Here is a 25,820-nt window from a genome sequence, read left to right on the forward strand (position 1 = left end):
TTTTTCAGAAAGTATCCTTACAGGAAAGGAGCAGACCTCTCTCTCCTTCCTGCTTACTGAAGTATGAAGTGATGGCTGGAATTCTAGCAGCCATCCTATACTAGAGATAGAAGCCACACACTCAGGAAGGTAGAAGGGCAAGAGAGTAGAAACCTGAATCCTACACACTGTGAAGCTGCTAGAATTCTGACCTCCAGACTTATTTTAAGTGAGGAAAAATAAACTTCTAGCTTGTTTATTATATTTAGTTTTCGGTCATTTGCAGTTAAAAAGACATGGACTATTTTTTGGTATAAAAGCCTGAAATTTTGTTGTAATGGTTTAAAGAAACAGGTTATAAACGCAAAGTGGTAGTTATTTCATAAGAGAATAGAGGCTAAAAAAATCATAAATAACAGCAACATCCAGAATATAGCAAATGTATTTTATAAAGGTTTACTGCTGAAAAACACTTAGGTCCTATTACCTGAGATGACAGCATCTTCATCTGTCATCTGGGCCACTGTGGGAAGCACACAAGGGTGAGATAAACCACGTCTCCTTATGCTACCCGACACCCTCCCATTGCACTTGACACTGACCTTTTCCTCTCTCTCAAAAACATTCAGGCTTTGGTAGCACCCCAAACTCTCCTGACTCTTTCATTGGTTTCCTTCCCTGACTCTTCTGCTTCATCACCCACCTCCAACCAAACACAAGCAATTCCCAGGGTCATTGTCAGCACCTGCCTATCTTAATGCCAAGAGCAGAAACCCAGAATTCACAAGTGTCATCAATCAAGAGGAACCATTTTTATCCTTCACCACATACACAAAACAAAACTAAAAAATGTCAACAAAAGTGTTGCAACTGCCTGCTTCTATGTTATAATGCCAGCTCAGTTTCTCAAAATTGGATGGGCACAGTGGTTCATGTCTGTAATCCCAACATTTTGAGAGGCCAAGGTGGGAGGATCACTTGAGCCCAGGAGTTTGAGACCAGCCTAGGCAACATAGTGAGACCCCATCTCTACAAAAATTTTAAAAATAGCTGGGCATGGTGGCACATGCCTGTGGCTCCAGATCCTCCATAGGCTGAGGTAGGAGGGTTGACTGAGTGTGGGAGGTCGAGGCTGTAGTAAGCCATAATTACACCACTGCACTCTAGCCTGAGCAACAGAGTGAGACTTTGTCTCAAAAACAAAAACAAAAACAAAAAAAAACACAAAAAGCAAAACACACAACTTGGAACTTCCTGCAGAAGATAGGAGATGAAGCCCATGCTTTGGGCCCCAATATCCCAATGAAATGAATGTCAGTAAGTACAGTAAGGAAGGACACTATGGCCTTAGAAACAGCAGGGGACAGGCATCACCAGTGGATGTGAGATTTCAGAAAATTTCTGGATGACAAAATAGTCTGAAGAGCTAAGATGGATGAAACAAAACAGAAAATGCAGCCAAGAGTGTACTTCAGGAAGGCTCTGGAGGAAGAAGGAGCCTCTGCCCTCTGAAACCCTGGAGAAGCTCCAGACCAATATCTGGCAAATGGGATAGTGGATGAGAGCAAGAACTAGGGATTGTAACAGAAATTGAAGGTCTGTACACTGAAACAACTATGCAAATTACAAGCTCTATTCCCAGACTCACCTGCAGAGAACGTGGCTATTCCTCCAGGCTCAAAACTAGGTTTATCTTTAAATAAACCAAACAGACCATCTGGGTTAATTTAAGCCTCCAGTGTGAATACTGAGCCCTAGAATGGAACTCTCCTAATTCTTGGATTTGGTGGGGGGGTGGTGGGGGTGGGGTCTTTCCTTTCTACCCATTCTCCCTAAAATGAGGCCTACCGGGCAAAAGACTCCATCTACGTGCCCAGAGATCTTAGTCCAATTTCCACTCAGGAGAGAGGTGAGCCAAGACACTACTGTGTCTTGTCTCCCCATTCTTTCCTTGTCAGAATAGGAAAGCTTATTTTGGTTATTCTGCCCCACTCCATCCTGTTCCTCTTCCACAACTGCAGTTGGAGGGGAAAGGGAGGACAGATAACCCTTTGGTGCACAGTCACTAGACCCAAGAAGGAGACTACTGGGCATTAAACTGTGATGCTGAACTCTGAGCCACTCACAGTAGTAGTAACTGGATGGGGCTTCATGCTGCCTCACTTAGGGAGGAAGCGATATGTTCTGCAAGCCAGAGGGGAAAGGACTGGATCAAGCCAACACAGCTTGCAAACCCTCCGCAGTTAACATTTTCCTGGGAAGACATACATGGATTGTTAATCCACAAACTTCACAGAATGCATGTAATCCTCAACATGATGGTTTCAATGTTTATATGAAAAAAATGCACATTTTGTCTCAAAATTTACTCAACATTTTTAACAAAGAAACATGTAAGAAAAGTTTCATGTTGAATTTCAAATAACACTGGAAGAACGTCAGAATCATTACTCATTTTGGTAAGTATGTCGAATCTCAAAAGAGATATGTAGTCTCCAAAGCAGTTTCTTTCATTCTAAACCTTGGTCCACCAAGGTTGGCCATCATAGGAAGATTAAAGTTTGCGAGTTCAGGGAGCTCCACAGGAACACCAACACTAAGGCGACTTCATTACCAAGTGTGACCATCTGCCTAATATGAACTCCATTACTAGGTGGGCCATATAATGTATCATCCAAACTGGGTCACTTGAGAGCAAAAGAGTATGTCACCCAACTCACCCATGTTATCACTTTCTACACTCACTGACAATTGCTGCTTCAACCCTCTCCTTGATAATACAGTTCATTAAAGTAGTTCTTGAATTACTGAGGATCCCAATAGTTGTTTATGTAGATTATATCTACAGAAGAAATTAAAACCAAGAAGTTTCTAAAATACAAGAATACCCAAGTGTGGCAGTTCCCCAAAAATTAAACAGAATTACCATATGATCCAGCAATCCAGTTCTTCTGGGTATATACCCAAAAGAACTGAAAGAAGGCGGGGGCATGGTGGTTCATGCCTATAATCCCAGCAGTTTGAGAAGTCAAGGTAGGTGGATCACTTGAGGCCAGGAGTTCAAGACCAGCCTGGCCAACACAGGAAAACCCCATCTCTACAAAAAATACAAAAATTAGCAGAGCATGGTGGCACGGTCCTGAAGTCCTAGCTACTTGGGAGGCTAAGGCACAAAAATCGCTTGAACCCAGGAGGCAGAGGTTGCAGTAAGCCAAGATCATGCCACTGCACTCCAGCCTGGATGACAGAGCAAGACTCTGTCTCAAAAAAAAAAAAAAAAAGAAGAAGAAGAAGAAGAAAAAGAAAAAGAACAGAAAGCAGAGACTCAAACAGATATTTGCACACTCATGTTCCTAGCAGCATTATTCACAATTTGGATTGTTTGAAGTTTGGGGCTACTACAAAGAACACTGCTTTGAATGTTCTGGAACTTGACTTTTGGTGAATACATGTACAGATTTCTACTGGGCAATCACCTAAGAGTGGAACTGCTTGATCACAAAGTCTGTGTATATTTAACTTTAGTAAATATCGTCAAACAGTTTTCCAGAATGATTGTGCCAATCTATACTCCCTAAAGCAGTCTATGAAAAAAGGTCCACTTGCTCCATATACTTGCCAACCGCCAAAATTTTCATTCTTTTTAATTTTAGCCAATCTAGTGGGTGTGCAGTTGTATCTTATCGAGGGTTTTAATTTTGCATCTCTCAGATGACTAATGATACTAGGCATCTTTTCATGTTTACTGATCATCTGAAGTGCCCATTTTTGGCCGGGCATGGTAGCTCACACCAATAATACCAGCACTGTGGGAGGCTGAGGCAGGAGGAATGCTTGAGCCCAGGAGTTCAAAACCAGCCTGGTCAACATAGTGAGACCCTGTTTCTACAAAAAAATACAAAAATTAGCCAGACGTGGTGGTGTTTGCCTGTATTTCCAGCTATCAGGGAGGCAAAAGCAGGAGGATCCCTTGAGCCCAGCAGTTTGAGGCTTTGGTGAGCCACTGCACTCCAACCGGGCAACAGAGTGAGAACCTGTCTCAAAAAAAAATAAAAAAACAAAGTGCCCATTTTTCTACTGAGTTGTCTTTTTATATATATTTATTTTGAAGTAATTATTTATAGATTCTAGAAATTAGCCCCGCATCAGATACATTTGTTATAAATATCTTCTCATTGCCTGTGGCCTTCCTTTTCACTCTTAATACTGTGGTTCAATAAACATAAGTTCTTAATTTTAATGTTGCTCAATTTACCAACAGTTTCTTTTATGGTTAGTACTTTTCATACAGGAGGAATGTACATCACCATGCCAATATCACACCTAAAAAATTAACAGTTCCTTTATTTTAAATATCCAATATTCAAATTTACCCAATAACTTCAATTCTTTCTCTTTATTGCAGTTTGATTGGATCAGGATCCAAATTAGATCCAGAAATCATTAATATGCCTTAAGTTTTTTTTTTAGACGGAGTCTTGCTCTGTTACCCAGGTCGGAGTGCAGTGGCGTGATCTTGGCTCACTGCAACCTCCACCTCCTGGGTTCAAGCGATTATCCTGCCTCAACCTCCCGAGTAGCTGGGATTACAGGCATGCACCACCATGCCAGGCTAATTTTTCTACTTTTAGTAGAGATGGGGTTTTACCAATGCTGCCCAGGTGGTCTCAAACTCCTGACCTCAATTGATTCGCCTGCCTCAGCCTCCCAAAGTGCTGGGATTATAGATGTGAGCCACCGCACTTGGCCTTAAATATTTTATTTGGGAGATAGGGTCTCACTCTATTGCTCAGGCTAGTCTAGAACTCCTGGCCTCAAGTCATCCTCCCACCTCAGCCTTTAGAGTGCTGGAATTACAGGCACAAGTGAACCAGCACCTGAAGTCTTTTAATCTATAGGTTTTACCTTTCATATCTATCTCTATCTCTCCCCACTCTTCCATGTTTTTTGAAATCAGAGTAGTGTGTGAAAGTGGTAAAACTCAAACTGGTTTTTTTTCCCTCTGTTCTCACACTGTAACAACAATCACAGAAGACTTCTGTGACCAAATGTTTTGGATGTCTCCCCACACACTCAACAAGCAATCAATTCTGCAGTGGACACTAGCTGGGTACCGTCCAATTCAATTCACTTCAGCCACTATTTGCCTAGAGACAGCTTCAGAAACCACAGGTTGAGAGCTCAGTCCCACAAGACCACCCCCTCTTTCCCACCAGTTGTAGATCTGAGGCTCAAGAATTTCTGATCTACCAGTTTCAAGCTGGAGTCCCCATCACCCCCCCAATACAATATTGTATATTGGATACAAATATACAATATTTGCATATTGGATACAAATATACAATATTTGCATATTGGATACAAATATACAGCCAGATGAAGAGATATATAGGGAGAGGTCTGGAAGAGTCCCCACTGCAAGAGCTTCGGAGTCTCCAGTGCAAGAGCTTCTGTCCCAGTGGAGCTGGGGTGCACCACCCTCCTAGCATGTGTTCACCTTCCTGTAAGCCTCCACATGTTCAGCTACTCAGGAGTTCCCTGAACCCTGTCCTCTAAAGCCTTTTATAGAGACTTCATTAGATGCACACATTGCATGGACAACCATGCAGAAATGTGACTAAACAAAAAGGATACTATCTAATACTAATAGACTAAGTGGGGAAACCCAGCAAGGCCTGTCTGTTCAGATCCTTCTTAGCCTCCCTGTGCAGCAGTCTTTCCTCCAGGCTATAGGGTTTTGAAATGAGGGTCTTATAGCAATCAAACAAGGAAAGCCAGATAATTTTTTATGGCCAGCTCCAAGACAGAAAGGCAGGAGAAGATTCCTGCCTTGGGGAGAGAAAGGAGCAGGTAAAAGGGGAGGAGGAGATGGTCAGAGAGGGAGACTTTATTTTCGGAGGCCTGCTTCTGAGTTTCCAAGTGCCCCAAAGTTATAACAAGAGACTTTAATAAGGGCTTTCAGAATTATAAGCCAGGAAATCACAGACATGGAAAAAGAAATTTACACACACACTTATTTACTAAAGCAACCAGGTCCATGTGTTCTTCGGTCTCTTGAATTTCCTATAAACCAGCACTTAGAACTAGAGTCTTGATCAAGCTCAAATATGATTTTATGACAAGATGTCTCCATCCGGAGGTACACAGTATTTGGTTGTTTCTGTGATGGTAGCAGCATTGATGATTACTGCCTCATTCTATCAATTCATTGGGGATTGGAAATTTTAAGTATTTTAATTATATCACTTCATCATTTATTCTATGAAGAGAAACTTTCCCTAATCAACTACTTGAGCTCTAAGACACAATTTGTAAAGGAAAGAAATGATAATGCCTTGGAACAACCCTATAAGGTTGATACTATTCTCAGCCCTATTGTTCAGGTGAGAAAACAGACACAAGTTAATGATGGAACTAGGCTATAAACCAAGGAGTCCAACTCCTGAGTTTATGATTGTAATCAGTAGACTAAAATGCCTCTGCTAAAATCAAGAAACAAGTGAATACTCAGTATTACTCTGCAGGGAGGAGAGATCACAAAGACAGACATTCACAGAGTGGCTACAAATTTACTGCAGAAGGGAATATATTAATTGTATCAAAACCTAAACAAAGTACATCCCTTTGAGTCAGCAGTTCCAAACAAAGGCACTTATCTAAGAATACCATACTGCAGCATTACTTACAATAGCAAAAAACCTTAAAACAACTTAAATGCCTGATTGGTTCAATAAGTTGAGATACAGCCACAAAATGAAAATGGCACATCAATAAAAATGATGCTATATCAACAGAATGAAGGACAAAAACCATATGATCATTTCAATTGATGCTGGCCGGGTACAGCGGTTCACGCCTGTAATCCCAGCACGTTGGGAGCCCAAGGTGGGCAGATCGCCTGAGGTCAGGAGTTCAAGACCAGCCTCGCCAACATGGCAAAACCCCGTCTCTACTAAAAAATACCAAAAATTAGCTGGGCGTGGTGACAGGCGCCTGTAATCCCAGCTACTCGGGAGGCTAAGGCAGGGAGAATTGCTTGAACTCGGGAGGTGGAGGTTGCAGCGAGCTGAGATCGCGCCACTGCACTCCAGCGTGGGTGACAGAGTGAGACTCCATCTCAAAAAAAAAAAAAAAAAAGATGCTGAAAAAGCACTTGTAAAATTTAACATCGGTTCACAATAAAAACTCTCAATAAATTAAGCACAGAAGGAACCTACCTCAACATAATAAAGGCCATATATGACAAACCCCCAGCTAACATCATACTGAATAGGCAAAAGCTGAAAGCCTTCCTCTAAGCACTAGAAGACAAGGATGTTCACTTTCACCAATCTTATTCAACATAGTACTGGAAATCATAGCCAGGGAAATTAGGCAAGAGAAAGAAATAAAGAGCATCCAAATTAGAAAGGAAGAAGTCAGACTATCCCTCTTTGCAGATGGCATGGTCTTACATATCGAAAAACTGAAAAACACCAAAAAACTCTTGGAACTGATAAACTAATTCACTAAAGTTGTAGGACACAAAAACAACATACAAAAATCAGCAGCATGTCTTTTTTTGTTTGTTTTTGATACAGAGTCTTGGCTCTGTTGCCTAGGCTGGTGTGCTATAGCATGATCTCGGCTCACTGCAGCCTCCACCTCCCAAGTTCTAGCAATTCTGCCTCAGCCACCCAAGTAGCTAGGATTACAGGTGCAGGCCACCACACCCGGCTAATTTTTATACTTTTAGCAGAGATGAGGTTTCACCATTTTGGCCAGGCTGGTTTCGAACTCCTGGCCTCAAGTGATCCACCCACCTTGGCCTCCCAAAGTGCTGGGATTACAGGCATGAGCCACCACACCCAGCCTGTGTGTCTGTTTTTATACCAATACCATGTTGTTTTGGTTGCGATAGCTTCACAGTACATTTTGAAATCAGGTAGTGTGATGTCTCCAGCTTTGTTCTTTTTGCTTGGGATCACTTTGGCTATTTGGGATCTTTTGTGATCCCATGCAGATTTCAGGATTTAAAAAATATCTGCGAATCTGTACATTGTTTTAGGTAGTACGGTCATTTTAACCATACTGCAGTGCAGTGGTGCACTCTTGGCTCACTGCAACCTCCACCTCCCAGATTCAAGCGATTCTCCTGCCTCAGCCTCCCGGGTAATCCCAGAATTTTGGGAGGCTAAGGCAGGTGGATCACCTGAGGTCAGGAATTCGACACCAGCCTGGCCAACGTGGTGAAACTCCGTCTCTATTAAAAATACAAAAATTTGCTGGGCATGGTGGTGCATGCCTGTAATCCCAGTTACTCGGGAGGCTGAGGCAGGAGAATGGCTTGAATCTGGAGGGCAGACTTGCAGTGAGCCAAAATGGTGCCATTGCACTCCAGCCTGGGTGACAAGAGCAAAACTCCATCTCAAAAATAAATAAAATTAATTAACACATTAAATTAAATTGAAACAGACACACAGACCAATAGAACAGAATTGAGAACTCAGAAATAAATCTATGCATTTACAGTCAACTGATTTTCCACAAAGGAACCAAGAACACACACTGGGAAAAGGACAGCCTCTTCAATAAATGGTGCTGTGAAAACTGGATATCTATATGCCAAAGAGTGAAACTAGAACCCTATCCTATCTCTCCCCATATACAAAAATCAACTCCAGGCTGGGTATGGTGGCTCACGTGTAATCCCAGAACTTTAGGAGGCTGAGGAAAGAGGATCACTTGAGGCCAGGAGCTCAAGACCAGCCTGAGCAACACAGCATGATCCTGTTTCTACAAAAAAAAAAATTTTTAAAGAAATGATAAATGTGGCCGGGCGCGGTGGCTCACGCCTGTAATCCCAGCACTTTGGGAGGCTGAGACAGGCGCATCACGAGGTCAGGAGATCAAGACCATCCTGGCTAACATAGTGAAACCCGTCTCTACTAAAAATACGAAAATTAGCTGGGCGTGGTGGCGGGTGCCTGTAGTCCCAGCTACTCGGGAGGCTGAGGCAGGAGAATGGCGTGAACCTGAGAGTCGGAGCTTGCAGTGAGCCGAGATCATGCCACTGCACTCCAGCCTGGGCGACAGAGCGAGACTCCGTCTCAAAAAAAAAAAAAAAAAAAAAAAAAAGAAATGATAAATGTTTGAGGTTATGGATATGCTAATTACCCTGATTTAATTATTATACACTGAACACATGTATGGAACGATCACTCTGTATCCCATAAATATAAATATACATCAACTAAAAATTTTTTTAATGCTAGGTCAAAATGTTTAAAAACTTGAGCAACATTTGGAGCGCATGTATATTTTTTGAGACATTGTCTTGCTCTGTTGCCCAAGCTATAGTGCAGTGGGCTACACTGCAGCCTCAAACTCCTGGGCTCAAGTGATCCTCCTGCCCCAGCCTCCCATGTAGCTGGGACTACAGCTATGCATCACCACACCCAGCAAATTTTAAAAAATATTTTTGTAGAGACCTACTTCTGTAATTTTTAATAATACATGCTTATGTCTCTTCTAGCCAGAGATGCTCTGAGATAATTTTTGAAAAAATAAGACTTAAATAGGTAGAAAAGTCAGGCGCGGTGGCTCACGTCTGTAATCCCAACACTTTGGGAGGCCAAGGCGGGCAGATCACTTGAGGTCAGGCCTTCGACACCAGCCTGGCCAACATGGTGAAACCCAACTCTACTAAAAATACAAAAATTAGCCGAGCATGGTAGCAAGCACCTGTAGTCCCAGCTACTAGGGAGGCTGAGGCAGGAGAATTGCTTGAACCCGGGAGGTGGAGGCTGCAGTCAGCCAAGATCACGCCACTGCACTCCAGCCTGGGTGACAGAGCAAGACTCCATCTCAAAAAAAAAAAAAAAAAGGTACAAATGAGGGAGGGTGACAGAAAGAACACATTTCAGAGATAGGAAAGAGCAAGAATCAAGATCCATGACACAGAGGCACCAAGCAGGGAGAAAGGCCAGTTAAGAGAGAAGGCTATATAAAAAAGAATAAAATCATATCCTTTGTGGCAACATGGATGCAGCTAGGGGTCATTATTCTAAGCAAATTAATGCAAGCAGAGAAAACCAAATACTACATGTTCTCACTTGCAGAGTGAGCTGGGAACTACACATGGACACAAAGAGGGGAACAACAGACACCAGGGCTTGAGGGTGGAGTGTGGGAGGCTGGTGAGGATTGAAAAACTACCCATCTAGTACTATGCTCATTACCTAGGTGACAAAATCATTTGTACACCAAACCTCAGCAACGTGCAATTTGTCCACGTACCAAACCTGCACACGTACCCCCTGAACCTAAAATAAGAATTGGAAGGACATGAGAGACAGAAGACTACAAAGGATCTTAAAGTTTAAGCATTATGAAAAAGAGCCAGAATTCTATCATTCCACCCCACCCCAACAATAATTATTAGGGTAGTTTCAGAACTCCTGAAAGATACAAAGGACAAGATGGATTCGGAGGGACCTAGAGCAAATCCTAACAGGAGGGAGCTCAATTCATAGGGTTTACAATAAGGCAAGCAATAAATCCTGAAATCTGGGAAATCTGAAAGAGTAAAAGACAGATAAGGATTCCAGGAGAGATAAGGAATTCGGATTTAGGATATTGCAGGCATTTACAATACTACAGTCCGGAAATGTTGAAATCTCCAAGAGCAACAAACAGACAACAAACAACAAACAAACAACAAACAGATAAGGATTCCAAGTCACACCTGGTTAGAATCTGCATCCTGCCCTGGGCACGGGAACAAAGGAACAGGAGATTTCAAGCCTGAGTAACCGAGTCATCTGTGATTTTATCGCAGAAGAAACTGAAGGAGGGTGGTAAGAGTAGAATGAGAGAATTCAGATTTGAGACAAAGTCAGTTTGTGTGGACTGAAGGGCATGCACCTAGGAATGTCCCGTAGACCACTGAAACCACAGGACTAGCCGGGCATGGACTGTGGAAATACGGCTCTAAGAGTTGCCCACTCAGGGGTTCGGTGTCAATGGCAGACATCCTCTCCACATCAGAGACCCACGGGCAGAGAGTGTTGCCCGTAAATCCCAAGTCCCAGGAACTCTCAAAACCTCAGCAAAGTCTTTACAGAGAAGCCCCAAGCTGGCCCTATGGTGACCTTAATACAAAGGAGCTTCTGCCAAAGACAACAAATCAAAAAGATGTCTGACTTTGGTAGGACAGGTCAGGTCCTTCCACACAGACAGCAGTGCTCATGAGAACCACAGTGTGGCATGAGGCTGTCCCTGGGGAGAGGCAGGTGGGAGAAAGGAAACTTCACAGAGTACCCTTTGCTCCCTACAAATTCTGAACCACACACTGCCTACTCAAAATAACACCATAAAGTTTAACTTTCTTCAAAAGGTCAGTCAACTTAGCGGGCTCAATGCCATCCCTACTGTTGGGGCAAACAACATGAGAACAAATATCAGTGACTGGCATAGGAAGCTGCCCGGTGTGGACCATACATAGGGGTGGGGAGGGGGTGCCTCACTATTACCCCAGCCAAGTAACCACCACGTGACAAGACTTGGAAGGCAGGAACCCTGCCCAATGCCAGGAACAAATTAACATTCTTTCAAGGAGACTTTGGCAAAATTAATAGTGAAGAGTCAGTGTCCGTCTCTTTTCTGAACCAGAGGCAGTATGATACACAAACAGCTGTACTTTTTCACCCCCAACAGCCTCTAGTGCCAGTCCAGAAGGCCTGGGAGACCTTAACAACATAGACTGTAGGTTAACAAACTGTGGAGAGGAATGTCCTCCACCTACGTGGATCCTAGAAAAGACAGAAAAGTGTGAAAACCAGAAATAGTAACACTCAAATCTTTTCAAACAGTTTAAAGGATGATTATCTGCCCTGTGAAATTAGTTACAATGGCTGGGCACAGTGGCTTACGCTGTACCAGTCCTTTGAGAGGCCGAGCCGAGAAGATCGCTTGAACCCAGGAGTCCAATGGTCAACATTTTAAGACCCTGTCTCTATTATAAAATAAATACATATATTTATATACATAAATTCAAAAACGAAATTAGTTACAAGATTCATTTTAAAAAGAGTTTCTCAAATATATTCAAGATTATATAATTTCTGGCAGTTGTAAGGTTGAGAATAAAGTGAGGGAGGGGAAATGCTTTACATTAGGACAGTGCAGGTTTTATACAATCTTCTTGTTTATCAAACATATTCCGAATGATTTTATCAAGTATTGTGTTCCCATATCCATCAGCTGTTAGACTCTCATGATCATTTTCTACCTTACCAATTTAAATATGCAGTCGGCTGGGTACGGTGGCTCACGCCTGTAATCCCAGCACTTTAGAAGGCCAAGGCAGGCAGATCACCTGAAGTCAGGAATTTGAGACCAGCCTGGCCAACATGGTGAAATCCCGTCTCTACTAAAAATATAAAAATTAGCTGGGTGTGATGGTGGGCGCCTGTAATCCCAGCTACTCGGGAGGCTGAGGCAGGAGAATCACTTGAACTCGAGAGGGAGAGGTTGCAGTGAGCTGAGATCACGCCATTGGACTCCAGCCTGGACAACAAGAGAGAAACTCCATCTCAAAAAATAAATAAATAAATAAAAATAAAACTCTTAAATATTGTTGATTTAAAAAAGATCGTATTATTTATTTAAATCGGTAGGGAAAAAATTGATTATGTGGAGTCAAAACAGGCATAAAATTCTGAATAATATCCTTATGAACACTGATAATACCAGCCCCTCTCAGAAATACAGACACTGTCCATAGCAGACCCTAGAGTCAGTGAATGTTCTAAAGAGAAGCGTTGAATACTGAATGACTGCTTATTACTAGAACAAATGGTTCTCATGCTAACAGTCATTAACTGGAAAGCATTTCTTCCAAGCAGCCTCACCCACTGCCTGGGTGAGGTGCCTTGTGGTCTTCAAGCACCGCGCTGGGAGTGCCTTTCAAGGATACCAGAGTGGCCACTCCCAGGAAAGTGCTCACAAATGTCTAAATCAGTCATCCGATAACCAGGAAAACTGAAACTAATCAACTTTCTCTATAAAAAACATACATTTTTTTCTGCACAGTCTCCACATTTACTCTGAGACCTTTTTAACATTTAACATTTTGAAAGATTTATATAGTATTTTTTTGATTTTGTAGCCAAATAAGAAAAATAGGTAATATTTGGGTATCATATCTATCAATGTTAATCAATATAGAAGCTTTTAAAGTCTGTAAATTAATTCTATGAGAAAAAAATAAAAAACAACAACCGGGAATTAGAAGACCTTCATAGGCCAGGCGCAGTGGCTCACGCCTGTAATCCCAGCAGTTTGGTAGGCCGAGGCGGGAGTATCACCTGAGGTCAGGAGTTCGAGACCAGCCTGACCAACATAGAGAAACCCCATCTCTACTAAAAATACAAAATTAGCTGGGCATGGTGGCATGCCCATAATCCCAGTTACTCAGGAGGCTGAGGCAGGAGAATTGCTTGAACCCAGGAGGCAGAGGTTGTGGTGAGCTGAGATTATACCATTACACTCCAGCCTGGGCCAACAAGAGCGAAATTTCGTCTCAAAAAATAAATAAATAGAAGACCTTCATAATACGAACCATTCTGTATCTAACCAACTATGTCATTTTGAGCTAATAACTTAAACTCTCTGAGCTGTGGCATCCTCTTCTATAAAATAACTACCTCAAGCCAGGTGCCATGGCTCAGGCCTGTAGTCCTGAGCTACTCAAGAGACTGAGGTAGGAGGATGGCTTGAGCTCAGGAGTTTAAAGCTGTAGTGAGCTACGACTGTGCCACTACACTCCAGCCTGGGCAACAAGGTGAGACCCTGTTCCTAAAAATAAAAAACACCTTTAAAGTCCCTTCTAGTCCTAACATCCAAGGAGAGCAATTTAACATTTTTAAAAGATGATAAAAATTCTTTTTTTTTTTTTTTTTTGAGATGAAGTCTCGCTCTGTCCTCCAGGCTGGAGTGCAGTGGTGTGATCTCGGCTCACTGCAAGCTCCGCCTCCCGGGTTCACGCCATCAGGCCATTCTCCTGCCTCAGGCTCCTGAGTAGCTGGGACTACAGGGGCGCCACCACACCCAGCTAATTTTTTTTTTGTATTTTTAGTAGAGAAGGGGTTTTGCCGTGTTAGCCAGGATGGTCTCGATCTCCTGACCTTGTGATCCGCCCGCCTCAGCCTCCCAAAGTGCTGGGATTACAGGCGTGAGCCACCGCGCCCAGCCGATAAAAATTCTTCTAATGAAATACCACGTTAACCTGGGCAAACACAAAACATTTTTTAAAAATAGATTTTGGAAAAACTAATTTTAAATAGTCAAAAATCATGCAGTAATTGAGTTTTTTAAATAAAATCATACTGTTTGAGCAACAAAAATAAGAAAGATAAAATAATGGGTTATATGAGAAAACAATCTTTCACCTCCTCTCCCTGTTAAACCTGGGAATCATAGTTAAGGTTTACTGATTTTTTTAATTCCCAAATTATTTCTCAACATAAAAAAATTTTCTTGAAAAAAATTAAGCATTTCTCTTATACCTGAAGTAGTCATAGTTCTTTAATATTTTATTTGAGTAGTTCAATCTCAAAGTCTATTGAAAACCACTTTTAACTATAAAAGAAGGTAATTGCATACAACAATGTTCAGTGGTCCTTCTACAGTTAAAGCCTGTGATCCGGAGTACTGAAAAATTCCGCAAGAAAATAAACCAAAAAGAGGCCGGGCGCGGTGGCTCACGCCTGTAATCCCAGAACTTTGGGAGGCCAAGGCGGGTGGATCACCTGAGGTCAGCAGTTTGAGACCAGCCTGACCAACATGGTGAAACTTTGTCTCTACTAAAAATAAAAAAATTAGTTGGGCGTGGAGGTATGTGTCTATAATCTCAGCTACTCGGGAGGCTGAGATGGGAGAATCGCTTGAACCCAGGAAGCAGAGGCTGCAGTGAGCCAAGATCATGTCGTTGCACTCTAGCCTGGGCGGCAGAGCGAGACTCCATCTCAAAAAAAAAAAAAATTAAAATTGAAAATAAACCGAAGATAGGTCATAGAAGGCTAAGTCCTTTCTATAAAACTTTCCTTAAAAGCTAATGAATATGAATAGGTTCTACAAATATATATAACTTGAAGATTTAATCACCTTTCAAGAGTGTAAGATGAATATTAAAGTTTTTTCTATAAAAATCTATTTTAATCAGTAGCAACATAGCTAACATATTATGTGACAAGCTCTGCTGTCAGCCCATACATACATTTAATCCACATGAATATCCTGTAAAGCACATACAATTTTATGATCCCCATTTTAATGATGGACAAACTGAGGCTGCCACAACTTCCGTGATCTACTCAAAGTTACACAGCCTCTATGTGGCGGAGCCCAGGCTCAAGGTAGATGTAACCCACCCAAGCCCCTGCTCTTACACGCTATCTTCAGTTAAAATGTAAACTCCCCTTTCTAAATGATGTCACTATTTCCTCTCCACATGGGTTTCATCTATCTAGAAAGGAAGCCTTGAAATAAGTAAAGCTCTAATTTAAATAGCACTTCAGCAATTAAGTAAAGCAGAAAACCCCAGAACCTATACGCTAACTTCCGAAACAAAATCTCCTGAAATGCCAACTCAATCATAAATTTTAAGATGCCAATCTTTCAGACCACATCTCATCCTTTGCTTTCCTAAGCTCCATCAGAAAAATATGGTTGGGTAGGAAGAGGATCATTCCCAAAGCCTAAACTCCAAGCTTCTTAGTTTGGCAACTATACTGTGCTTTGGGACTTTAAAATTATAAGCACAGTTCCCAGAGGAGAACATTTCCTTTATTAGCAATTGGCTTTGAAAATTCCATTCTCAGATGCTAAATATAACAAAATACCTTCTGACTTTTATAAATAAACATTCTCCAGATTATTTTGATACTAATGATTTTCTATTTACAAGACAGTTTTGCCACAGCAGTTAAGCAACTGTAACATTTTGAGGAATCTTTCAAGTTTACTCCAGAGCTTTTTTTTTTTTTTAAGACAGAGTCTCTTGTTCTGTCGCCCAGGCTGCAGTGCAGTGGCGCCATCTCGGCTCACTGCAAGCTCCGCCTCCCAGGTTCACGCCATTCTCCTGCCTCAGCCTTCCGAGTAGCTGGGACCACAGGCACCCGCCACCACGCCCGGCTAATTTTTTGTATTTTTAGTAGAGATGGGGTTTCACCGTGTTAGCCAGGATGGTCTCGATCTCCTGACCTCATGAGCCACCCGCCTCAGCCTCCCAAAGTGCTGGGATTACAGGCGTGAGCTACCAAGCCCAGCCTCCAGAGCTTTTCTTTTCTTTTAAGACACTGTTTGGCTCTTGTTGCCCAGGCTGCATGGAGTGCAATGGCGCAATCTCAGCTCACCGCAACCTCTGCCTCCCAGGTTCAAGCGATTCTCCTGCCTCAGCCTCCTGAGTAGCTGGGATTACAGGCATGCACCACCACGTCTGGCTAATTTTGTATTTTTAGTAGAGACGGGGTTTCTACTAAAACCCCGTTGGTCAGGCTGGTCTCGAACTCCTGACCTCAGGTGATCTGCCCACCTCAGCCTCCCAAAGTGCTGGGGTTACAGGCGTGAGCCACCGCGCCCAGCCTATTCTAGAGCTTTTAAAGCACTGACTTGAAAATTGTTCACTGGATTCTTCTACTATGAAATTAAAAAGTTCTTGTTTCATAACGCATTTCCTTAAAATTTATTATTTCTAATTTCCTTGGGTTCTAACACAAGAATATTGGCAAAGCCAAAGTCATGGAAGTAGGTGTTTCCAAAACTATGAAACAGAATAAATCAGGATTTTTTAAAAGTTTACTATGGGCCGGGCACCGTGGCTCACACCTGTAATACCAGCACTTTGGGAGGCCAAAGTGGGTAAATCACCTGAGGTCAGGAGTTCAAGACCAACCTGGCCAACATGGTGAAACCTCGTCTCTACTAAAAACACAAAAAAATTAACCAGGCGTGATGGCAGGCACCTGCAATCCCAGGTACTGGGGAAGCTAAGGCAGGAGAATTGCTTGAACACGGGAGGCGGAGGTTGCAGTGAGTCGAGATTGTGCCATGCACTCCAGCCTGGGCAACAAGAGCGAAACTCTGTCTCAAAAAAAACAAAAAAACAAACCAACAAACAAAAGTTTACTATATACCTTCAAAGACAAATAATAGATTTCACAGTGTTTAAAATGTTCCCTTATTAAAAATCCCAAACACGGCCGGGTGTGGTGGCTCACGTCTGTAATCCCAGCACTTTGGGAGGCTGAGGCGGGCAGATCACAATGTCAGGAGTTCAAGACCAGCCTGGCCAATACAGTGAAACCCCATCTCTACTAAAAATACAAAAAAAAAAAAAAAAAAGGCCGGGTACAGTGGCTCACGCCTATAATCCCAGCACTCTGGGAGGCTGAGGCGGGAGGATCACCTGAGGTTGGGAGTTTGAGGCCAGCCTGACCAACATTGAGAAACCCTGCCTCTACTAAAAATACAAAATTAGCCGGGCATGGTAGCACACGCCTGCAGCTCCAGCTACTCGGGCAGCTGAGGCAGGAGAATTGCTTGAACCTGGGAGGTAGAGGTTGCGATGAGCCAAGATCATGCCATTGCCCTCCAGCCTGGGCAAAAGAGCGCAACTCCCTCTCAAAAAAAAAAACTTAGCCGAGCGTGGTGGCGGATGCCTATAGTCCCAGCTACTCAGGAGGCTGAGGCAGGAGACTAGCTTGAACCTGGGAGGCAGAGGTTGCAGTGAGCTAAGATCACGCCACTGCACTCCGGCCTAGGCGACAGAGAGAGACTCCGTCTAAAAAAATAATAATAAAATCCCATACATGACAATTCAGTGACAATTGAGAAGTTCTGAATGATGGGGTGAGGAACTGATTGTCTTGTTCTCGGTAATGAACATCAGGCTTTTAACAGAGTGCATAGCAGCTGTACTTTAGGAAACAACATGCCACAAGTGGACCTCATGACCCCAGGCATTCTGTCACTGTGTAAGTGATATAAGTGCACCTCTAGTTGGACAGCTCCTCAGGTCCTCCCTGTCTAAAGTACAGGATGTGAAAGTAAGACGGTTCAACTCGCACTTTATCTCTGGGGGATGGATCCAATGAGTACGGGAAGGAGGGTAGAATCTTTATGTTGCATCTCATAACCCCAAGGTTGTTTTTTGACATTCTAATTATTGTACATAGTTAGCTTTTCAAAAACATGGCCCACCAGCTATCATGCCTTCTTTCTTCTCTCTCTCCTCACACCTTCTAGGTCCACAAAGTCCCACTGACATCAAGCATGATCTCACCCTTAAACAGAGCTACAGAGCCTCCAAACATCTGCACGCTCACCAGCTAGTAGTACAAGGTAAGTCAGAATTCTTTCAGGCTGAACCAGGATAGCCAAATGAAAAATTAGAGACTTCAAAGTATCTTGTCTCTGCAAGTGACTGCTAAATCCTCAGCCCCAGCCCTAAATTTTCTTCAAAATATGTTTTTGTTTTTGTTTTTTGAGACAGGGTCTCAAACTCCTGGGCTCAAGTGATCCTCCTGCCTCAGCCTCCCTAGAAGCTAGGATTACAGGCAAGCAGCACTGTGCCTGGCCAAAATATATGTTCTAAAAATCAGTAGGAACAGTTCTCTTTGGATAGTCCACTGACAACTGCAATAACACGAAAGTTGTTTTAAAAAACCCATGATCTCATTATCTTTCACTAAAAACATTCCTCCTAGTGTAACTGCTCTGTTGACATCCTGTCACCAAATCTTGTGCTTTCTTCCTTCTTGGTGTCTCCCTAATGTCCGTTGCGTCCAGTCATCAAAAAGTTACAGGCTGCATTAGGGGAAGCCGTGAGCCTGGTGTAAGGCAACAGGGATTGGTGGGAACAGATGATCCTCAGCTCCAGCCAACCATTGATCAGGTGACAAAGTGATGGTGGACCCTCCAATTATCTAAGACAGGCAAGAAATTTAAGATTGTTAGGAGAAATTTTCTGATTTTTAAGGCAACATGTGGGCCAAAGAAAACATCTACAGGTCACTCATGGGCAATCCCCTAGTGAACCAGTCTCCCTCATTCTGGTCCAGGCTCCTTCAGTCTGGTCCAGGCTCCCTCAGTCCATTCTACACATCACTGTCAGATCAGTTTTCCAAACACAGGGCTCCTGATCACTGCTATCTCGGAAAGCACAACTACTGCTCCAAAGTCCTATACTGCCATTCAACCTCCACAGTAATAAAACCAATCCCTACCTTCCTTAACTCCCCTACACAGATCTTTCACTTCACCCAAAGGAATCCACTCCCCAACCCGTCACCCCCACCCCCCCCCACCCCCACCCCCACCACCCCCCGCCACTGTCCCCGCCAAGATGGCCTCCTTCCTACTCTCCTCCCCTACCCACCAGAGCCCACACGGTGCAGGAAACAACCCATTAACCGGGAGGACGCCCTCCAACACCTGCTGATGACGGACTGGCTCACTGAGTAACACCTCTCTGCTCAAAGCCGATGATTTCATGCCCAAGAAGGGATTTACATCTCCCAGGAGGCAAATGCTATGGCCTTGTCCTGATTCCCCCACCCCCCAAAATAATAACATTGTAAAAGGGAACGGAGAGCCTAAGTTGCGCTCAGAGGAGCCGCCTCCCTAAGAAGGCTCTGCACATCTTCACCTCCAGGAAGGCCTCACGGAGTTGGGGGAGAGGGGAGTCCCCGCAGCCAGCCCAGCGAGGCAGGAGGCCGTGCGCCACTCCGGGGAGCTCCTTCCTGCGCCCCGGGGGAGCCACTTCAGTCAGACCTTGAGCCGGGGCCCCGACCCGCCGACCCCTGACGCGCGCGCCGCGAAGGCCGGGCACCCGAGGGCCCTTCGCGCTACCCGGGCCCGGGGCCGCCGTCGGCTGCGACAAAGGGTCACAGAACAAGACGACCCCTCTGCGCGCGTCCCCCGCAGGCCTCCCGGATGCGCCGCTGTCCCGGCCGCGCCCACCCCGACGCTGCCGCTACCTTGTCCTCGGGTGGCGCATCCGGCTCATGGGCCACCCTCTGCCTCAGCTCGGTCATCCTGGAAAAACCGGCCCGACGTCCCCGCGAGCTAGCAGCGAAGCCGCCTGAGCAGGCGGCTCGGCGCGGGCACGCGCGGACTCCTTCGGCCGGCCCCGCCCCGCCCGGGAGGCGCGCGGCTCCGAGCGGCTCACAATTCCCTTAGCAGCCCAGCAGCCAGCCCTGGAGCTCGGCCCCACCCAGTGCTGTCGCCGCCCTTTCACCCGGACCGAGCGGGGTCAGCCTTCCCTAGCCCCAACCCGAGAGCTCCCTCTCTCGGGAGCAGGGCTCAGAGCGAGTGCGCACGCGCAGCGCCTCCATCACGGTCCGGAAGATCCACCAATGGCGCAAATACGCCAGGGAGGCAGGGCGACGGGGGCGGGGCGGGGCGGAGCAGAGTCGAGAGGCGCGCATTGGACGGCAGCGTCAGGGGCGGGAAAAGGCGTGCGTTTCAGGGTGCGATTAGCCAATGAGAGCTCCCGCTTAACCGCGGATGGCCGGAGCTGGCGCCCTGGTTCTGGAGGTAACCGGTTACTGAGGGCGAGAAGCGCCACCCGGAGGCTCTAGCCTGACAAATGCTTGCTGACCTGGGCCAGAGCTCTTCCCTTACGCAAGTAAGTAGACGTTACTTAGGTCTAATGGAAAGGCCAGGTGAGCCGACCTGGTTAAGAGCATTTTATCACTTATCACATGATGAGAAATGAAACCCACACTTCAGTCTGCGTTGCTTTGCCAAGCGGTCGCTAGTACTTGTTGAGCACTAATTGTATACTAGGCACTGAGCTGAGTAATCGCTTTAGTTGGCTTATCTCGTTTAATCCACACATGGCTTGGAAGTGGGTATGATTTGAATTTTACAGTTAAGATCTTCCTCAGTGGTTTTTTTTTGTTTGTTTGTTTGTTTTTTGTTTGTTGGTTTGGTTTTTTTTTTTTTGTGACAGAGTCTCGCTCTGTCGCCCAGGCTGGAGTGCAAGTGGCATGATCTCGACTCACTGCAACCTCTGCCTCCCGGGCTCAAACAATTCCAAGGCGCGCGCCACCACGCCTGGCTAACTTTTGTATTTTTAGTAGAGACGGGGTTTCACCATATTGGTCAGGCTGGTCTCGAACTCCTGACCTCAGGTGATCCGTCCGCCTCGGCCTTCCAAAGTGCTGGGATTACAGGCGTGAGCCACCGCGACCAGCCCTTCCTCAGTTTTTCAAATTTGTCTTCTGGACTACGGAAAGACCTCTTTTGGGACAGAAGTGCTGTCTACTTTGTTTACTGTGCATCCTCTATGCCTTTGACACATCAATTTTAAGTACTTGTTGGATGGATTTAAAACTTTTAAAAGGACCTTAGCCAAGGTCTCCCAGCTAGAAAGTGCCTAGTAAGAATTAGAACACAAACAGGTTTGTTACCAGCCCACACTCTAACCACCATACTATACTGCCTGCCTGAATTTATTAATACTTGTGTTGCTCCAGCATTTCCTTTGGTGTTTCCTGTTCTTTCTATTCACTGCCCTGTAAGTGATGTAAAACACATATAACACTGGGTCCCCAACTTAAGCATATTGTAATCTCACAATGAGACACTTGCACACAAAAGAATTGCAATTTCGTTTTTTAAAAATATATAATTTTACATTTTTCTTCTTTTCAATTTTTAAATTTTAATTAATTTATTTCTCCTTTTTTTAGAGACAGGGTCTCACTATGTTGCCCAGACTGGTCTTGAACTCCTGGGTTCAAGAGATCCTCCCGCCTAGGTCTCCCAAAGTGCTAGGATTACAGGCATGAGCTACCATGCCGGGCTAAAATTTCCTATTGGTAATTTTGACCTGAGCTGTGAGTTTTGGGGCAGGTAGTGAGAATTCTGAAAACAACATTATATATTCCTCATTTCTATATAAGTATATTCCCGAGTAGCTTGGACTACAAGTGTGCAGCACCACACCCAGCTAAGTTTTAAATTTTTGTGTAGCGATGAAGTCTCACTTTATTGCTCAGGCTGGTCTTAAACTCCTGGGCGCAAGCAGTCCTCCCACATAGGCCTCCTAGAGTTCTGGGATTACAGGCATGAGCCACAGCACTCAAGCAAGATGATCTTCTAAGACAGGTGGAGATGTTAGTGTCTAGAACTTCACTTTTAGGGGCACATAGTTATGAAAGGTCATATCTAAGTGAGTGTCATGTCAGTCCTTCTAGAAACTCAGCTGTTCCTTTTCAAATCCAGCCTAATAAAAGGAGGCTTGGAGAACCAATACACATAAGTCAGAATTATAGAATGCACAGTATGATTACTAGGATGGATAACATCCTAAAATGTGGTCTGACCAAACTTCTCATCCATTACACTCAGCCCTCTCAGGTTAATGGAACTCAGATCAAGTATATTCCTGAAGTCAGTACTGTATGACGAACAGGGGTCTCGTGGAAGTCATGCTAATAGGGCTTTAGGCCAGCTTTAGGGCCTTTCTCTCTCTCTCGTTTTTTGGTTTTTTGGTTTGTTTTTTTTTTTTTTTTTTAGACAGAGTTTCCCTCTTGTTGGTCAGGCTGGAGTACAATGGTGTGATCTCGGCTCACTGCAACCTCCGCCTCCCAGGTTCAAGCAATTCTCCTGTCTCAGCCTCCCGAGTAGCTGGGACTACAGGACCCGCCACCACAGCCGGCTAATTTTTGTATTTTTAGTAGAGACAGGGGTTTTAGGTCAGGCTGGTTTTGAACTCTTGACCTCAGGTGATCCGCCCACCTGGGCCTCCCAAAGTGCTGGGATTACAGACGTCAGCCACCGCACCTGGCTCAAGAAAACATTCTTAAGCATGCTTGATCTTGGTAAATTCCCCTGATTTATTCTGTAGGAAAAAACTCTAGAGATCGAATTTCTGTGTCAAAGAATAAGTAAAATTCTAAGGCTTTTGATACACATTTCCAAGTTTCCACCAGAAAAATTATACCAATGTATACTCCCACTTGCAATGTATTTAAGTGCCTACTTCCTTGAATCCTTCCTAACACGCCAGGTGTTAACATGATTTTTATTAATTTGGTAGGTTAAAATTCTGTCTCCATTGAATTTACATTTCTTTGCTTATTAATGTGGCTGACAAACTTCACATATTTACTAAGACTAGGACTGGACAGTGGAGGCCAGATACCTCTGGCTTTTTGTTTAGATGAATAAATTTTCTATTTCTCTTAATCCATTCAAGTTGAGTTCTCTGTCACTGAAACCTAATCTATACTAACCAATATAATCCTTTGAGGCATACTGAAGTCTTAAAACTTATATGGTCATTCATTATGTTTTATGGGTTTTTTTCTTAGTTTAGAAGCCCATAGGAAGATCTCATAAATATTTACCAAAATATTTTTCCATTTCTTATTGGGTCAAGATTTGAATTTGAATTATTTATCTAGAATTTAGTGAATAATTATTAGGAAAAGTCTTTTTTTTTTGCGATGGAGGTTTGCTGTGTCACCCAGGCTGGAGTACAGTGGCACAATCTTGGTTCACTGCAACCTCTGCCTCCCGGGTTCAAGCAATTCTCCTGCATCAGCCTCCCTAGTATCTGGAATTACACGCCCAGCTAATTTTTGTATTTTTAGTAGAGACGGGGTTTCGCCATGTTGGCCTGGCTGGTCTCGAACTCCTGACCTCAGATGATCCACCTACCTCAGCCTCCCAAAGTTCTGGGATTACAGGCATGAGCCACTGCGCCCATCCAGAAAAGTCTACAGCTTTTATTCTTTTCTAATAGTTTAACCAATTATCTGATCAAAATTTATTTCATTCTTTCTTCTACTGATCCAATAGTACCTTTACTAGATGTTAGAGTAGCCACTTAAAATGTAAATTGGATCACATCAAAGATCTGCTGTTGACCACATTCCCTTGCACTTTTAGAGAGCCTACAAAGTCCTGCAAGAGCTCACCCCAGCCTGTCTGCAACCTCACCTTGCACCACTCTTGCTTCAGACACATCAGTCTGAGTTCTACATCAAACTTGTCTGAATATATTCCAAGTATGCTGACTTTTATAATCATGCTATTCTCTCAGCCTAGAATGCTTTTTTCCAACTCTCCAAACAGCTGTCTTCTCTGATAAGATGCTACCTCCTCAGAGAGGCCTTCTCTGACCACAGTCATAGGCATGTTTACGTCCTCATTTCAGTTTAACATAAAATTTACATAACTGTACACCTCTTTATCATTTGACACTTTTAGGAGCACATCACTTCTGTAATAGCAGAAATAAACAGATTCATGTACATGGTGGGTCCCACATGGATAGAGTTTAATTGACATTTAAAATGTCTTCAAATCTATTACATGTAATTTGGCATTAAACCAAAATGTTATTATGTAAGCAGACAGAACTGAAACAGAGTAGTGGAGCATATGCATTTGTTTTTAGTGAAGCAAATGTTCCTTACTGGAGGAATGAACACATTCCGCATTTTGCAAAGGAACTGAGATTTTAACGGACCCAAGAAAGGAAAATAACCACAAACAGATGATGCTGTATTATGCTTTGATATTGAGATGTATGCAAATGGGTAGTCCATCACACATAAAGCAAGAAAGTGCCAACATCAAAACTTACAAATGAGTAGCAGAGGCTTGCAAGAAATTCGAGAGACAATAGAATAGCACTATTGAAAAATACTGCATCATCAATACCCTTGACAACACAGAGTAGGATATTATACAGAAAAACAGCAGTATCAGCAACTAACTGAGTGGAGAAACAGTAGGAATGCCTTAACCAATGTAGCTTAAATTTTTTCATGTTTGCACAAGAGTAATATATAATAAGAATGTTTTTAAAGTCTAAAAGTTCTTTTAAAACAAAATAGACCCGGGTGCGGTGGCTCACGCCTGTAATCCCAGCACTTTGGGAGGCCAAGGCAGGCAGATCACATGAGGTCAGGGGTTCAAGACCAACCTGGCCAACATGGCGAAACCCCGTCTCTACTAAAAATACAAAAATTAGCTAGGTGCGATGGCGCATGCCTGTAATCCTAGCTATTCAGGAGGCTGAGGCATGAGAATTGCTTGAACCCAGAAGGCGGAGATTGCAGTTAGCCAAGATCGCACCACTGCACTCCAGCCTGGGCGATAGAGTGAGACTCTGTCTCAAAAAAAAAAAAAAAAAAAGAAAAAGAAAAAAAAGAAATTCTAAGTGATAAAGCATTGTGTAACAGTTTGAGGCTGGGCACAGTGGCTCATGCCTGTAATCTCACACTTTGGGAGGCCGATTGGGAAGATTGCTTGAGCCCAGGAGTTGGAGACCAGCCAGAGCGACATAGTGGGACCTTCTCTCTACAAAAACATTTAAAAATTAGCCAGGTACAGTGGTGCACCCCTGTAGTCCCAGCTATTTGGGAGGTGGCAAGAGGATCCCTGGAGCCTAGAAGTTGGAGGTGGCTGTGAGCAGTCATCTTGCCACTGCACTCCAGCCTGGGTGTCAGAGGGAGACCCCCTCTCTAAAAAATAATTAAAAAAATAGTTTGACAGTGTTCTTGCTTGTGCTACATAAAATAATAGTACATATTACAACTGAAGGCATCTTATAATAGAAATGTCCTTTCCTGTTCCCTTTTAAGGCTGACCCAGTGCTTTAAGAGGCTGATACAGAAGGGTAAAGTTAAGTCTCCACAAAATCCAGGGAAGAGACTGTGAAACTCATCTTAGAACCTTGTATGGAGTCACAGCTGAACTAGAAAAAAAAAAAAAAGGAAAGAAAGGCATTCCATAGATAAAGAATAGACTAAGGAGAGGAGATATTTGAAGCCATA

General features: G+C 43.7%; 1 protein-coding gene and 1 non-coding gene across 6 annotated transcripts in view; one reads left to right on the forward strand and one right to left on the reverse strand.

Annotated features, from left to right (window-relative positions):
* CDS2 (CDP-diacylglycerol synthase 2) overlaps nucleotides 1-20,350 on the reverse strand; it is a 65,991-nt gene extending 45,641 nt beyond the window's left edge. The window contains exon 1 of one of the 5 annotated variants that reach the window (XM_024238875.3): nucleotides 20,001-20,350. In XM_024238875.3, coding sequence (XP_024094643.1) covers nucleotides 20,001-20,057 — 57 coding nt within the window. In that variant the 5' untranslated portion in view covers nucleotides 20,058-20,350. Of the gene's footprint in view, nucleotides 1-19,669; nucleotides 19,968-20,000 lie in introns of those variants that run through there. The other 4 variants (XM_054541687.2, XM_054541688.2, XM_054541690.2 and 1 more) reach the window with 4 other exon arrangements.
* Nucleotides 20,351-25,615: 5,265 nt separating this feature from the next.
* LOC112130407 (small nucleolar RNA SNORA26) lies at nucleotides 25,616-25,738 on the forward strand. Its single transcript, XR_002912679.1, has one exon. It is a non-coding gene; the product is annotated as a small nucleolar RNA SNORA26 (small nucleolar RNA).
* Nucleotides 25,739-25,820: the final 82 nt, after the last annotated feature.

Source organism: Pongo abelii, chromosome 21 (genome assembly GCF_028885655.2).
Source record: "Pongo abelii isolate AG06213 chromosome 21, NHGRI_mPonAbe1-v2.0_pri, whole genome shotgun sequence".
Classification (NCBI taxonomy): Eukaryota; Metazoa; Chordata; class Mammalia; order Primates; family Hominidae; genus Pongo; species Pongo abelii.